Below are 15,319 nucleotides of genomic sequence, written 5' to 3'. Positions count from 1 at the left end.
AATCAAGACAATATGGTACTGGAACAAAAACAGAAATACAGATCAATGGAACAGGATAGAAAGCCCAGAGATAAACCCACACACCTATGGTCAACTAATCTATGACAAAGGAGGCAAAGACATACAATGGAAAAAAGACAGCCTCTTCAATAAGTGCTGCTGGGAAAACTGGACAGCTACATGTAAAAGAAAGAAATTAGAACACTCCCTAACACCATACACAAAAATAAACTCCAAATGGATTAGAGACCTAATGTAAGACTGGACACTATAAAACTCTTAGAGGAAAATATAGGAAGAACACTCTTTGACATAAATCACAGCAAGATCTTTTCTGATCCACCTCCTAGAGTAATGGAAATAAAAACAAAAATAAACAAATGGGACCTAATGAAACTTAAAAGCTTTTGCAAAGCAAAGGAAACTACAAAGAAGACAAAAAGACAACCCTCAGAATGGGAGAAAATATTTGCAAACGAATCAACAGACAAAGGATTAATCTCTAAAATATATAAGCAGCTCATGCAGCTCAATATTAAAAAAACAAACAACCCAATCATAAATGGGCAGAAGACCTAAATAGACATTTCTCCAAAGAAGACATGCAGATGGCTAAGAAGCACATGAAAAGCTGCTCAACATCACTAATAATTAGAGAAATGCAAATCAAAACTACAGTGAGGTACCACCTCACATCAGTTAGAATGGGCATCATCAGAAAATCTACAAACAACAAATGCTGGAGAGGGTGTGGAGAAAAGGGAACCCTCCTGCAGTGTTGGTGGGAATGTAAATTGATACAGCCACTATGGAGAACAGTATGGAGGTTCCTCAAAAAACTAAAAATAGAATTACCATATGACCCAGTAATCTGACTACTGGGCATATACCCTGAGAAAACCATAATTCAAAAAGACACATGCACCCAAAAGTTCATTGCAGCCCTATTCACAATAGCCAGGTCATGGAAGCAACTTAAATGTCCATTGACAGACGAATGGATAAAGAAGATGTGGTACATACATACAATGGAATATTACTCAGCCATAAAAAGGAACGAAATTGGGTCATTTGTTGAGACGTGGATGGATCTAGAGACTGTCATACAGAGTGAAGTAAGTCAGAAAGAGAAAAACAAATATCGTATATTAACGCATATATGTGGAACCTAGGAAAGTGGTACAGATGAACCGGTTTGCAGGGCAGAAATAGAGACACAGATGTAGAGAACAAACGTATGGACACCAAGGGGGGAAAGCGGCGGAGGGGGGTGGTGGGATGAATTGGGAGAGTGGGATTGACATATATACACTAATATGTATACAGTGGTTAACTAATAAGAACCTGCTGTATAAAAAAAAAATTAAATTAAATTAAAAAATTAAAAAAAAAAAAGAGAGAGACGTACCACAATGTTCACTGCAGCACTATTTACAATAGCCAGGACATGGACGCAACCTAAGTGTCCATCGACTGATGAATGGCTAAAGAAGATGTGGCACATGTATACAATGGAATATTACTCAGCCATAAAAAGAAACGAAATTGAGTTATTTGTGGTGAGGTGGATGGACCTAGAGTCTGTCATACAGAGTAAAGTAAGTGAGAAAGAGAAAAACAAATACCATATGCTAACACATATATATGGAATCTAAAAAAAAAAAAAAAGGTTATGAAGAACCTAGGGGCAGGACAGGAATAAAGACACAGATGTAGAGAATGGACTTGAGGACACAGGGAGGGGGAAGGGTAAGCTGGGACGAAGTGAGAGAGTGGCATGGACATATATACACTACCAAATGTAAAATAGATAGCTAGTGGGAAGCAGCCAAATAGCACAGGGAGATCAGCTTGGTGCTTTGCGATGACCTAGAGGGGTGGGATAGGGAGGGTGGGAGGGAGGCTCAAGAGGGAGGAGATATGGGGACATACGTATGCATATGGCTGATTCACTTTGTTGTACAACAGAAACTAACTAACACAGTATTGTGAAGCAATTATACTCCAATAAAGATCTATTAAGAAAAAAAAAAACCCAAAACAACTGTGTCCCTAAAGAACTGCATGGCTCAAATCGAAGGGGAAGACAGCTTTCCAGGCACAGAGATGAAAACAGCTTGACTTACGATCCTATGCTGATGAATATAACACATCCAACTGTTATTATAAGATAATTGAGTACTGCTAACTTAATAGGCAAGAGACCAGAGCTATGCAATAAACCATACTCAAAAGAAATATAATTAATGAGATACCATCTTTCATCTGGCAAGTTAACAAAGCTGTGTATGTGTGTGTTTTAATTATGATTCTGAAGGCTGACAAGGATACAGTAAGAGAGGGTGTCCCCCAGATGGCCTGTGAGAATCGAGATTGATTCAACCTCTTTGAAGAGTAATTTGGCAATACCTATCATGAGTCTTAGTCATGCCTGGACTCTTGGGTTGAGAAATCTCATTTCAAGGACTCCATCTAAAGAAATAAAGACATAGTCTAAGATACATGTAGAAGGGCATTGCTTGGATAAAGATATCCCTATCTCTAAAAAAGAAATAATTAGAAACAACATTAATAGTCAACAATAGCAGATGGGTTAAATAAATAGAGGTTCACTAAGGGATGGAATATAGGGTGAAAAAATGAAAACACGTGGTCTGGGTGTATAGCCAAAGATGCGTAAATGTGGCATGTGAAAACACTGAGGAAAGAATAACTTAAGAAATATATCAGGGGAATTCCCTGGCAGTCCAGTGGTTACGACTCTGCACTCTCACTGCCGAGGGCCTGGATTCAATCTCTGGTCTGGAAACTAAGATCCCATAAGCTGTGTGGCATGGCAAAAAAAAAAAGGAAATGTATTGGAGCAACTACAGAAAAATTTGTCCAAAAAAAAAAAAAAGTTTAGCTTTTTCAACACAGATCATATATAAAAGTAAATTGGATTAAATAGTTAAATGTAAAAAATTAACCATGAAAGTACTAGAAAATACTAATGTGTATGTGTGTTGTACATAAATAAAATTATGGGTCAAAAAGCCCTTTCTAAACAGTAGCAAATGGAAAAGCTGCAGATGAAAAGATTGCCCCATGCTAAACAAAACAGAAAGCATACACAAATTGGGGGGAAATATTTGCTACAAAAGAATCAAAGGTTAATCTTTTTTAATCTAATAAGCTCTTAAAAATTAATGAGAAAAGTGGGACAACATTGTGGCCATTTCTATTTCTTTGTGAGCTGCCTGAGCAAGAAACATACAAAAAATATGCATTCTTACTAAGATCTTAAGAAAATAATGATTTATCATTTTTAAGGATATAATGTCCAATACGGTGAAAGTGAAAAAAAAAAAATTAAAATAGGTTCTCTCATATAAGCTGGAGGGAATATAAATTAGTTGAATTCTATTGCAGGAAAATTGACAGTTCATATTCTAAATCTTAGCATTTGGCATATTGTTTGAACCAGGACTTTGAATTCAAGGAATTTATCCTAAGGAAGTAATCTTGAATCTGCACAACAACTTGGCCCTGAGGCTATTAGCTTCGAGGATGTATATAATAATGAAAAACCAGAAACAATTTTAATAGCCTCAAACTGGGGATTAATTAACGGAATTAAGTGACATCATGAATGGAATATTATATAGCCATTAAAATAATTGTAGAAAAATCTAATGAGATACTAGGAATAATTGTTAAGCAGAAAAAACAGGTTATAAACTAAGTATAGAAAGACTCCTCTTTAAATTAAAAATGACAACATATTTATGCATTTGCATAGAAAAAAATGAATATGTATGTGTTTATGTGTGTGTATATATGTCAATAGTGATTTGTATGGGTAGATGATTTTATTTTTGTGCCATAAGTATTTTCTATTATTTTCTAAAAGGAATATACACTTCTTTGATAAAAAGCACTCATTCCAAAAAGCAAACAAACAAACAAACAAAAAACCCCAAAACAAGTGACATTCAACTTTCCTTAAGAAGGGCCTAGGAAGGGTCTTAGACGGAAGACAGGATCAAAGAAAAGGTTCGAATTTATTACATATTCAAATCTGCTGCTATGTACAGAAGTAAAAACCCAATCAGTTTTCACTGAGGAGAGTGCTTTTGGAGGAATAAGAGAAATTTGCTTGTAATAAAGAAGCCCTTGGAAGGCATTCTACCCTGTCCCCTTTCATGGGGCGACCTGGGTCCTAAATAGCCCTTTTCACTTAGTTCCAGGATGAAAACGACACACCCCATTTACAAGGGGACACTGTGATAGAGCCTGGCCCCGCAAAAGCAGAAGGCCCAGGCTAGGCTCAGGGTAGGTAAGCCCCACAGGGTGCCTGGGATAGGACCAGCATTGGCTCTGGTACCCAGGATAGCAAGACAACAGCAACGGCACAAAACAGGATGACTTCAGTTTTCTTGGTATTTTTCAGACTTAGCATAGTGAATACTCCCAATTACATTAGCTTTTGGAGCAGTAATAACTTCTCCAAAGAAAATATTTCAAAAGTGAGGCCGCAAATGCCCCTACTTCATGTGGTGGACACCTCAGAATCACCTTGATGCTGTGCTTCACCTGAGGACCTCTGCTCTCCTTCCTGTAATTCATGAGTGTGCAGATCCAGAAATCTTTTCTCAGCTCTTTGTGCTACTTTGGAGTAGCCTCAGGCCATCGCTCTCTGCTCTACTTCCAAAGGTTTTAATCATCTCCATGCTTCCCTTTCCTTTTTTCCTCCTGCCTTAAAAAAGGCAACTTGAAGATAGGCACCCATCTGTCTAGAATAGTTTCTGATCTCATAAAGTTTAACACTTTCTGTACCAGATGGGTGCCATCCTGATCTTCTTCTTAACACATCCTTGCAGCAATGACGCTAGTTGGGCTGCATATGTCTTGAGAATAAATGTGGCTGTATCCTAATGCCATTGGACTATAGTACCCAGTAAACTATTCATATTTTTAGAATGGGAGAAGATTTTCCCCTACTTGGTCACTAACTGTTTCCTAAGTGGGCTCCAGAAATATGCCTTCAAAGGATGCCACTGAGTGTGAATGACAGGAGGACAGTCATTAGCTACCTGTCTCTGAAATGATGTAAGACAGAGCCGATCTCTGTGTCAAGGAGTGTAATTTCTCTTATGTCAGCTTTCCTCAGTGGAGTTTGTCAAGAATGGAGGTCTTTGCTTGGGCACGGCAGAGCAGGTAAAAAGGGGTTAACTGACACATTCAAGTACAGAAAGTTCGGTTTTGCCTCATTTGACCAATTACACATCACTACTAGCAAAAGAGAAGGCTGAGAGAAACATATGAAGGACCATTATTCAAGACCGAGAGCCAAGTGGCCTCACTTACCTCTAGTGTAGTTAATACAATCTTCTCAACTGAAGAAAAATAAGCCTCCCACAAGAATTGTGTCTGCTGTCTAAGTGCTAGGATTTTATCCTGATGAATAGACCTGATTGTAGAAGGAATCTGTAACACAAGGTGAACACATAATAACTATAACGGGAAAACAATAAGATGCCATTTGATCAAAATAACCCACTTGGGTTAGGCTTTTATTCTTCACAGCATTCAGCTTCTAGCATACAGATCTACTAAAAACCACCAACCCCTAAATTGAAAGGCCCTTCAGAAGTGTCAGCTACAAACAGCACTTACTGGGAATCAGCTTTAAGGACCTTAAATGCACGAGAGTTAGAGCTCACTTCTAATATTTGGTAGCAGCTTATCAGTTGCTTAGGGTGTTCCTATAGTAGTCTTTGCTGTTTTCCCTTCTCAGATTCCCACACATCCGTGATCCTGCCCATGGACAACCAAATTCTACAGAGAAGGAGCTACATACAGCCTTGGAGCAAGGCTGAGAGACGTCATCCCCCAAGCACTTCTAAGACACACCACGCCAGGGACTACAAATGATCTACAAAAGGCTTTTTAGGGAATGTCTCTGAGTCTTTCCATTTAATATGCAGCTGGGGTAGTCACTTCTATGTGCATGTATCTCCTACCTCTCCCTAAGAGCTTTCTGCTCCCCAGACTTCTCTTTTTGGCTCCAGCACTTACCCCAAACTAACACAATCTGTCATGCATGTTTAACCATCACTGCCCTCTCCCAGGCTGCACAATTTTAAAGGGGGGATCTATGCCCTGTCCATCCTGCTACACATTTTATAGCTAGGAGGGTGGCTTTTATGTATAGGTACACCTCACAGATACTGTGTGTTCAGTTCCAGACCACCACAATAAACCAAATATCGCAATAAAGCGAGTCACACAAAATTTGTTTGGTTTCCCAGTGCATATAAAAGTTATGTTTACACTATAGTCTATTAAGTGTGCAATAGCATAATGTCTAAAAACACAATGTAAATACCTTAATTAAAAATACTTATTACTGGGCTTCCCTGGTGGCGCAGTGGTTGAGAATCTGCCTGCTAATGCAGGGGACACGGGTTCGAGCCCTGGTCTGGGAAGATCCCACATGCCACGGAGCAGCTGGGCCCGTGAGCCACAACTACTGAGCCTGCGCGTCTGGAGCCTGTGCCCCGCAACGGGAGGGGCCGCGATAGTGAAAGGCCCGCGCACCGCGATGAAGAGTGGTCCCCGCACCGCGATGAAGAGTGGCCCCCACTTGCCTCAACTAGAGAAAGCCCTCGCATGAACCGAAGACCCAACACAGCCAAAAATAAAATAAAAATACTTATTACTAAAAAAAAAAAACACTAACCATCATCTGACAGCACAGGGTTGACACAAACCTTCAATTTGTTAAAAAAAAAAAAAAAAGCATCTACAAAGCATAAAATAAGCGAGGTATGCCTGTAGTAGTTATTCAATAAATAGAAGTGGAATTGAACATGGCCATCTGAAGCCACCAAAGGGATATCATTATTTTCACTAGCAGTATAACTCAATGGTTAAGCACAGGAACATGGGCGTTAGACCACAGTGGGAGTCTTGGCTCTGCCATTTACTAGCCCTGCTTCCTTGGACAAGTTACATGATCTCTCAAAGATTTCACTTCCTCACTTATAAAAGGGGGATACAGTACTAACATCATAAGGTTGTTACGAAGATCACATAAGTGCTTCGCACAATGCCTAGCACGTGGGAAGCTTTATTAACAAAGCAATTATTACCGCTACCATTATTATTGACTTAAGGGTGATGATATTCAAAGACAGACCAATTGCTTAATGTCTGCATGTGAACTTGCTTGGGTCTGGAGCTCTGAAATGTACTTCCTGGGTGTCTGGTGAGTCTCCTTGGTTTGCTCCCTACCTTCACCTATAGCCCAAAGGCTATTTCATTTATGGAGTCTATACTTAGGGGAGATTCCTTGTGATTAGCAACTGTCCTTTTGTGCTCACCTCTTTCTGCATGCTTGCCTCCCTAATATGTAACTAATCAGTCAGGCGTGGGAGCCTGGACTGAAGCAGGAATGCTCCGCTAGCTGCTTTAGTAAGAAAGTTACCCATGGCATTGTGACTAAGACTACGTCTGAATTTCCAGTGGTGGCGAAGGAAGTAGGAGCATATTTTTTGATTCAAGACCACTCTTACGGGAAGCCATAGAACTGCTTCACAGTATCTACATAAGGACAAGTTCACTTGCTTTGGCAACGTCCAGAAGCAGATACTAAATCTGCAGCCCCAAAGTGTGTATCTGGATTCCCAACACTGAAGCAGCATGGAGGCAACAGGTAAAGGAGAAACATTAGCCTGAAACCAGAGCTCAAGGTCAAGTGGAAATAAAATATCCTTGAAGAAGGCAGAGAAACCATTCAGATCATGGATCCTTCATAAGCCAAAGAACATTTATTTTTATTTACTGAGAAAATTACTCAGATTGCCAAAGAAAGACTAGAAAAAAATTACCCTCCTCAATTTTCATAATCATACCCTCTTCTGAACGTCAGTGGTACTTTCTAAGAGTCATACAGGTAGACAGTTTCATCATGATCATGAGGAACCAGTCCATTAGAAAAATGTCAAAATCTATCATCACTATGTGCTCTCCGGAAAACTGAGTAGGCTGTGGTTATGAAGGCAGAAAGGGATAGCACAGATGAGCTTACCAATACAACCCTTCTCTTCTATTAGCCACATCTTGATGTTACTACATCAAGTGAAATATATCCTACCCATTTGTGCATATGATACAAGTGTCTGACAGCACTCTTCAAAGTGCTCTGGAAGATAATTCCAATTGATTGAAAAGACAGAGTTCCAAATTTTAATGGCATTTGGCTACTGGTTATTAATCTGCTTGTCCCGAGAGACAGGTATGAGAAAGTGATAAATTAATTCCAATTTGGCCGGATTGTTCAAAGTTGCAGAACTCAGTGAAGTCTTAATAAAAGGTCATGCATGGTAACGGAACTAATGGAATCTACCAAGATAGATATAGGAAAGCAACAGTAAGCTCTCTTGGTGACATGACAACAAGAATATATGCAAATAAAAACACCTGAGCTGTTCTAAAACAGGAAATGAAAAATGGTAACATAACAAAAACACTTCCCAGAGCAGACATTTGGGCTGGGTGCCAGTTCTTTAAAACCACTGTCAATGACAGTGCAGTCATCATTCAATATGGAGGCAGCTGTGCAAAGACAGACTGCATATGAGAGAGGAAAATGCCAGCAAGTTTGAGTAGGTGCAGAATGAAAACATCTCCAGCGTCAAGTCAAAATGTTGCCTCAGAAGGTGAAATGCTTCTGGGGAATCAACTCTGCTGAAATGGTAGAGACCAGACAACCACAATTCAGTATCCTGGAATACGCTCCGTTCTCAAAGACAAACTCCCAACTTAGTCACCTCAAATTCACGGGAGCACTGGTACATAAATGGAGAAATTATGGCTGGTATTTTTTATTCCCTCTCTTTCCTAAATTTCCTTTAATGAGCATGCATTATTTTTTAAAAATCATAAGAGGAAGGAAAAAGGCAACATGGAAAAGAACCACATCTATCACTTTTGTTTGGCCTGTCATGAGTGAATGTTTTAGGCACACACCATCTCTGTGTGGGGAGAACTCTACTAGATCACGTGTCCTCCTTTTGCTTCTGAGGTCCCAGGGGCCTTGGAAATCACAGATCTGAGTACTAGACACAAGGCATGTTTTAGGAGCTGCGTTCAGCTTGGCTTGCCTAATTCATGGCCCTCTTGGTTACAGATATTCCACTGTTACTTTAGGGAGAGTACTGAGTTATTTCACCAGCCAGTTAGCAGACTGGCCAGCAGCACAGAAGTAGAATCAATGATAGAGTTAGAAAGTGAATTTCCTGAATATCGAAAAAAGGACATTAAAAAATATCATTTTACAAATATTTGTGGTAGTTCAAGATAAAGTACAATGCCATGAAATAAAAGCATTAAAATATTCCATCATTTTAGAGAAAAGAATATGGCAATTTATGTTGAAGCTAAAACATTATTGCACAAAGGGTCTTTAGAAATCCTCAGTGACTGACTATTCCTGCCCCAGGATTTTTCTGTGAGTATCATATCCCCCTTCCCAGGCAGCTCTTGAGAAGTTCAAACTTTTATTAGGCATATACATATACATCAACCAATCTTGCGGAAGATTGGTTGATGTATATGTGTGGATTTATTTCTTAGCTCTGTATTCTGGTCCATTAGTCTATATATCTGTCTTTATGCCAGTACCATACTGTTTTGATGACTGGAGCTTTATAACATATTTTGAAATTAGGGACTATAATGCCTTGGCTTTGTTCTTTTTCCTCAAGATTGATTTGGCTATTTGGGGTCTTTTCTGGCTCCATATGGATTTTAGAGCTGTTTTTCTATTTCTGTAAAAAACAAATGCCATTAGGATTTTGGCAGAAATTGCCTTGAGTCTGTGGATCACTTTGGGTAATACGGACATTTCAATAATTAGTAAGTCTTAATTCTGCAACAGAAGACAACATGGATGAACCTTGAGGACATTATACTAAGTGAAATAAACCAGTCACAGAAAGACAAATAATTCATGAGTCCACTTATAAGAGATATCTAAAATAATCAAATTCATAGAATTAAAGAGTAGAATGGTGGTGACCAGGGGTTCGGGGATGGGAAGTGAAGAATTACTAATAAGTGGGCATAAAGCTTCAGTTAAGCAAGCTGAATAAGCTTTAGAGACCTGCTGTAGCACATTGTACCTACACTCAACCATAATGAGTACACGTCAAAATTTGTTAAAAGAGTAGATTTCATATTACATGTTCTTACAACAACAAAATTAAATGGAAAAAATCTAAATGGCCAAAAATACATTTTTAAAAAACATACATTTTCATTTGAGGCTGCTCTTTTAAATATACATCTTAAAGATAACACTCACTCACGTACCCAGACTAGATCATTTGAGCAATGGTAACACTAATTATAAGAATCAGCCCTAGAGACCTCTCTCTTTCTGAAAATTAATCTGAAGGCAGATACGGAATTGGGAAAGGAGTACAAAGTGGCAGCAGGATGGTACAAAAACTCTCTGCTCTCATTTCTAAACATTTTGAATATTGAGGGGGGTAGATACACACCTCTTCTCAGTATCAAAGTTCAGTGTGGTCTACCTGCAACTTCTCCTTCTCTGAATATATTCCCTGGACCTGAGCAGATTGTGTGTTGGGAAGTGAACGATGTCATGTTAAATGACTTCATATTCACCATGACCCAGGCAATTTTCTTCTCCTGATAAAATTTCTTTTACAGAGCTGACCTTTTGGATTCATCTTCTCTGGAAGGTTGGACGGGGGCAACAGTAATCCACTGATCTGTTGAAGACCACCACCACCCCTTCCTTACCTGTAATAACAATCTCTCATCACCTATGACGGCAGCTTGGTTCCAATTAATCACTTCAGAGAATGGCAACTCCCATCCATTGCTGAGCATCACAGGGACACAGGCGGCCTGTGCAAAGAAGGGGACTTCGTGAGTGTGAGGAATACGGCAGCAGGAACCCTTCCAAATCAGAGGTGAAATTGGTACAAATTCAATTACTGGCATGAATCCTGGACTGCGGAGGTCAGAAGAAAAGTGGGCTTTTATGAATTATCAAGTCACATGAAGGTTGTCTGTATCCAGCTGAGATTTTGCTATTTGCAAGTCTTGCCCTAGAATGCGAAAACCCCATTTCTATTCTTGTACATGGTTTGGCTGACCTTACCCCTATGGAGGCAACTGGCCTCCGCTGAAGAAGTTTTACTGATGTAACAAAATCGCTCACCAACAAAATCCTAGTGTAAAACCCACCTTGAACATGAACAGCCTTGTCAGTGTAACTGCCACAGTCCACTTGCAAAGTGGTTCACCCCAATGTCCTGAGCAACAAAGAACAGTTCGGCATTCCTGATAAAGCGTTTTGTGGACTAAACTGTTACCGGGTGCCCACCTTTCCCTAGCCATGTAAACATCTGAACTTTGTTCCCTTCAGTGTGGAGGGATCCCAACCACTGTCGTACCAATTTACTACCTGCACAGGGACCTAAGAGACAAGAAACACCAGGCTGATGACAAAATTCTGGTTGCAAATAACTCAGAATCCAAAGCAGAGAACAATTTGCTCCATGCAACATCCCAAGAGGCTAGGGGAATGTCAGGAATGGTATGCTTTGTAGAACGTGCCACAAAAGACTTTCAAGGGAAGGAAGCTCTCCTGTCAGAGGACAGGACAGAATGATGGCAGTTAAGAAGCACTGCGACAAAAGCACAGATTCAGCCAGGGGCAGAGCACAGAGGAAGAAAGGACACAGTAGCAAGGGGTCCGGGAGCTGAGGAGGAGAGAGGTGGAAGGCGTGCTTTCTCGCCAACAAGGAAGGCTGGTTGCAACTTCCAGGTGGGAAGTGTGGAGAACTGTCTCAGCAGGTGAAGGCATTTCTGCAAAGTGAAGGTTAATAGCAGAGACCCAGCAGCTCCAGGAGCTCTGAACTTCAGAGCCTGGGAGGAGGTGGGCTGAGTGAGTGCCTCCACCTTGCTGGGTATCGTGCTCAGCATTTAGAGGAACTGAGTAACGACGGAGACGGGGACAGAACCAACGATTTTGCTTTTGGGAAATACCACCCATCAGCCATTTTCATTGCTCTTGAGACTGGCTTCCAGGAGGAGGTCTGAGTCTCCGTGGAGCCCAGGTCGGCTGCCTGGTGGGCAAGCAGATGTGCCCTCTGTTTGTAAACACATCTCTGAAGAACTCACCCTCCCTTGAGATTCCCATCGAATCTCCTCATGTCCAAAGGCAGGGAGTAAATCCTCCCTCCGCCCCCGCCCCCCACTCATAAACATGTTGCAGATTTTCTTGGGAAAACTGATTTCACGTGTTCAAGGCAAACCACGCGTTCGGCTTAGACCCCAGGAGAAGTGCTACGGTTAAACTTCCCCCCAGTCTGACGTTGAGTCCTCAGCCCTATTCTGGGGAGGATCAGGGTCTCTTACCTGCAGAGCCTCCAGGAACCTGAAAGACCCAAGCCTGCGACCACGAGGAACCAGACAGAAAGTGGCATTGTGCAGCATTTCCCGATAATCATACCTAGAAAAAGAGGAGGAGCCATCAGCAAACAAAGATGCCTTAGGAATGGGGCAGCGGAGAGGGTCGGGGAGGGTGAATGAACACACCTGGGGTAGGTGCACACCTACCAGAAATTACCCAGAGCAACTCGGGTGATACACAGGCAAGCCTCACTTTTCCAGGGCGGGAGGTGGGCAGGGTTGTTGCATGAAGGAGAAGAAATGTGAACCATCACATTGGACAAAGCAATTAGGGCCTTTTGCAAACAGTACATAAAAGACAAGTCTGATGGTCCCAGCAAAATTTTGGCTTGCCCAGCCTTTGCTTCCCAAGTCAGATTTTTGTGTCGGATGAAAATAGGTTGCCCCCATAAGCTTAAAAAGTACTCACCACTAGTTGTTCTTTTTTAATGCCATGTCATTCAGTAAAATGAAGGCTGTTCTTGTTTCCTACCCCACGAACCCATGCTACTAAAACCTACTCAGGAAACCTCCATTCCAAGCACAAAACATTTAGTTTCTCCTTCAAGCTGCAGTTTCTACTTTTAACCAAGAACATTTGGTTACCCCAGACAAACAGTCCTGTATAAGAATGGTTGGCATGGAGGTGAGAGAGAAGGAGCCAGACCAAGAAATGGGGAAAGAGGAATAACAGGAGAAAAAAACAGTGGGGTCTGTGGGAACCTGAGCAGCAGAAGAGATGATTGTTTCTTTTCCTCGAACACCATTTAGTTGTATCACACTGTTTCTACGCTTGAAAAAATACAAAATGTAATATGAACGTCACCTGTCTCTTTATACCGGTGAAGTGCAGGAAGGGTAACAAGCATCTCATTTTATTCAGGGCTAGCACTATAAAAATGATTTCCAGTGACTTCCCTGGCAGTCCAGTGCTTAAGACTCTGCAATCCCAATGTAGGGTACATGAGTTCAATCCCTGGTCAGGGAACTAAGATCCCGCAGACCGCACAGCATGGCCAAATTAATTAATTAATTAAACTAGAAATCTTTTAAAAATAAATAAATAAATATAAATATAAATGATTTCCACAAATACATTCCTAAACACACAGTTGAAAGTTCATTTGGAGCTTCAGAAAACTTGGGAAACTGGAGATGGCCCAGGTCCTGTGAAGGCCCAGTTTCTCAGAGCCAGGAAGAAATCACTCTCCTTTTTCAAGAGCCTCCCAGGCTCGGCAGACAGGTGACTTTGACAGTAGCATATGTCACCAGCATTTTCTGACTCTAATAGTCTAATTTAATCATAGCCTGAAGGCATTGGATTCTTCCCTCCTCTTTTGGGTATACTGATATATACGTTTATATTTTTCAAGTCCACATCTATTTTTATATTCTCACACAAACTAGGCATATGGGAATAAGTCAATTTTTGATTATAAACCCATCATTAAGAAGAGACATCATGCAAAGGACCATTTACTTAAACAAGCATGTACAACTAATTTGCACAAGGAAAGGTCACCGTGAATGGATTAAGATTATCTCCACTGAGAGTAAAATTTAAAAAAAAAAAGAAAAAGAAAAAGAAAAAAGAAAACCCTTGCTGCATTAACTAAACTGCAAAATAGACCTCAAAGCAGAAAAGATTTTTAAGAGGGCTCAAATCTAGCTAAATGAAAATAATAATAAATTATGATAGTAATGGCTTCTCTTCCTTACCAAACATAGGGAAATAATTGACAAGTATCTTCAAGTTCAACTGTTGATAATGTCTGAATATCTACCTAATCAGTGGAGAAGAGTGAAATATGTACATACACATAATATATACGTATAAAGTTTAAACTGAAACTTTTTTTTAATATAAAAAGGTCAAATATACTTGAGGCTACAGCAAAGTTTTATAAATGCCCAGAATAGAAACCCCTGAGGGGCTAGAACAGAAGGCCCTACCTCCTTATCATTAGGCTGCTAAAATGTAAAACCCTATTAACGTGCTGGATTGTAACAAGTTTCAAAGTTGCCAGTTGCAAAATTTACTGTAGGGAAGGAGTGGAGCGAGACGAAAGGCAGAAAACTTGTAGGAAAAATTCAAATGACAGTTATTCAAGCTGTTGATTTTTAAGTGGTTGTATAGGAAGATTTGCTGATGCAGTGAATAAAGCTTCATGATTGAAACTTGTGTTCATTCACATAATAGGTAACAGGAGATGGGGGACAATCATTCTTGCTGGAATCAGGAACCCACTAGGTAAGCTGTGAGATTAAGAACAAAACGATGGGCTCTCTGGGCCTCAGTTTCCTCATCTGCAAAATGAGTCAGTTGGGCAAGATGACTAAAGATTGTTTTGAACATTCCATTATTCTTTATGTTATCATTTTTAGGTAAGAAAGAAGAATGTCCCTTTGAGAGTATCCCATTGCTCCAAAAGTCTCCATAACCATTGTATGTATGTATGTATGTGTGTATATGTGTCTACAGAAATCTGCTTGTGTACACAATGTGTAATGTGTGTATTTATATTGACACACAAAGACATACAGAAACATAATCACTCATAACCTGAAACAATGATTTTTGGATTTCTAATCATGCTTAACCCATGAACCAGCCTCATTCTTGGGCTCTAGTGACAGTGAGCCTATGAATTACTGTGTATTACAATTGAAGAAGTAATGATGCCTGCAAAGGGGACAATCTTTCTAATTGAGCCACGTATGTATTTGGTACCCTCTCACTCAGCTCTCTGACGTTCTCCCATGCCCCATGTCTACCTCCTTCTAGGTGCTTAAACTTGTTCATTTATTCAATCATTCCTTTAAGAAATACTATGTTCCAGGCACT

The 15,319-nt window shown here is 40.3% G+C and overlaps 1 protein-coding gene across 1 annotated transcript in view; it reads right to left on the bottom strand.

Annotated features, from left to right (window-relative positions):
- Positions 1-15,319, bottom strand: part of EXT1 (exostosin glycosyltransferase 1) — a 291,269-nt gene that overhangs the window by 31,221 nt on the left and 244,729 nt on the right. The window contains exons 2-4 of the mRNA XM_036829922.1: positions 12,442-12,535; positions 10,816-10,923; positions 5,350-5,469 (exon numbers count right to left, since the gene is read on the bottom strand). Of these exons, the coding sequence (XP_036685817.1) occupies positions 5,350-5,469; positions 10,816-10,923; positions 12,442-12,535 (322 nt within the window). The remainder of the gene's footprint in view (positions 1-5,349; positions 5,470-10,815; positions 10,924-12,441; positions 12,536-15,319) is intronic.

This window comes from Balaenoptera musculus, chromosome 17, assembly GCF_009873245.2.
Source record: "Balaenoptera musculus isolate JJ_BM4_2016_0621 chromosome 17, mBalMus1.pri.v3, whole genome shotgun sequence".
In the NCBI taxonomy this organism is placed as follows: domain Eukaryota; kingdom Metazoa; phylum Chordata; class Mammalia; order Artiodactyla; family Balaenopteridae; genus Balaenoptera; species Balaenoptera musculus.
Note: the sequence above shows the minus strand (reverse complement) of the source record. Positions and strands in the feature narration are given on the sequence as shown.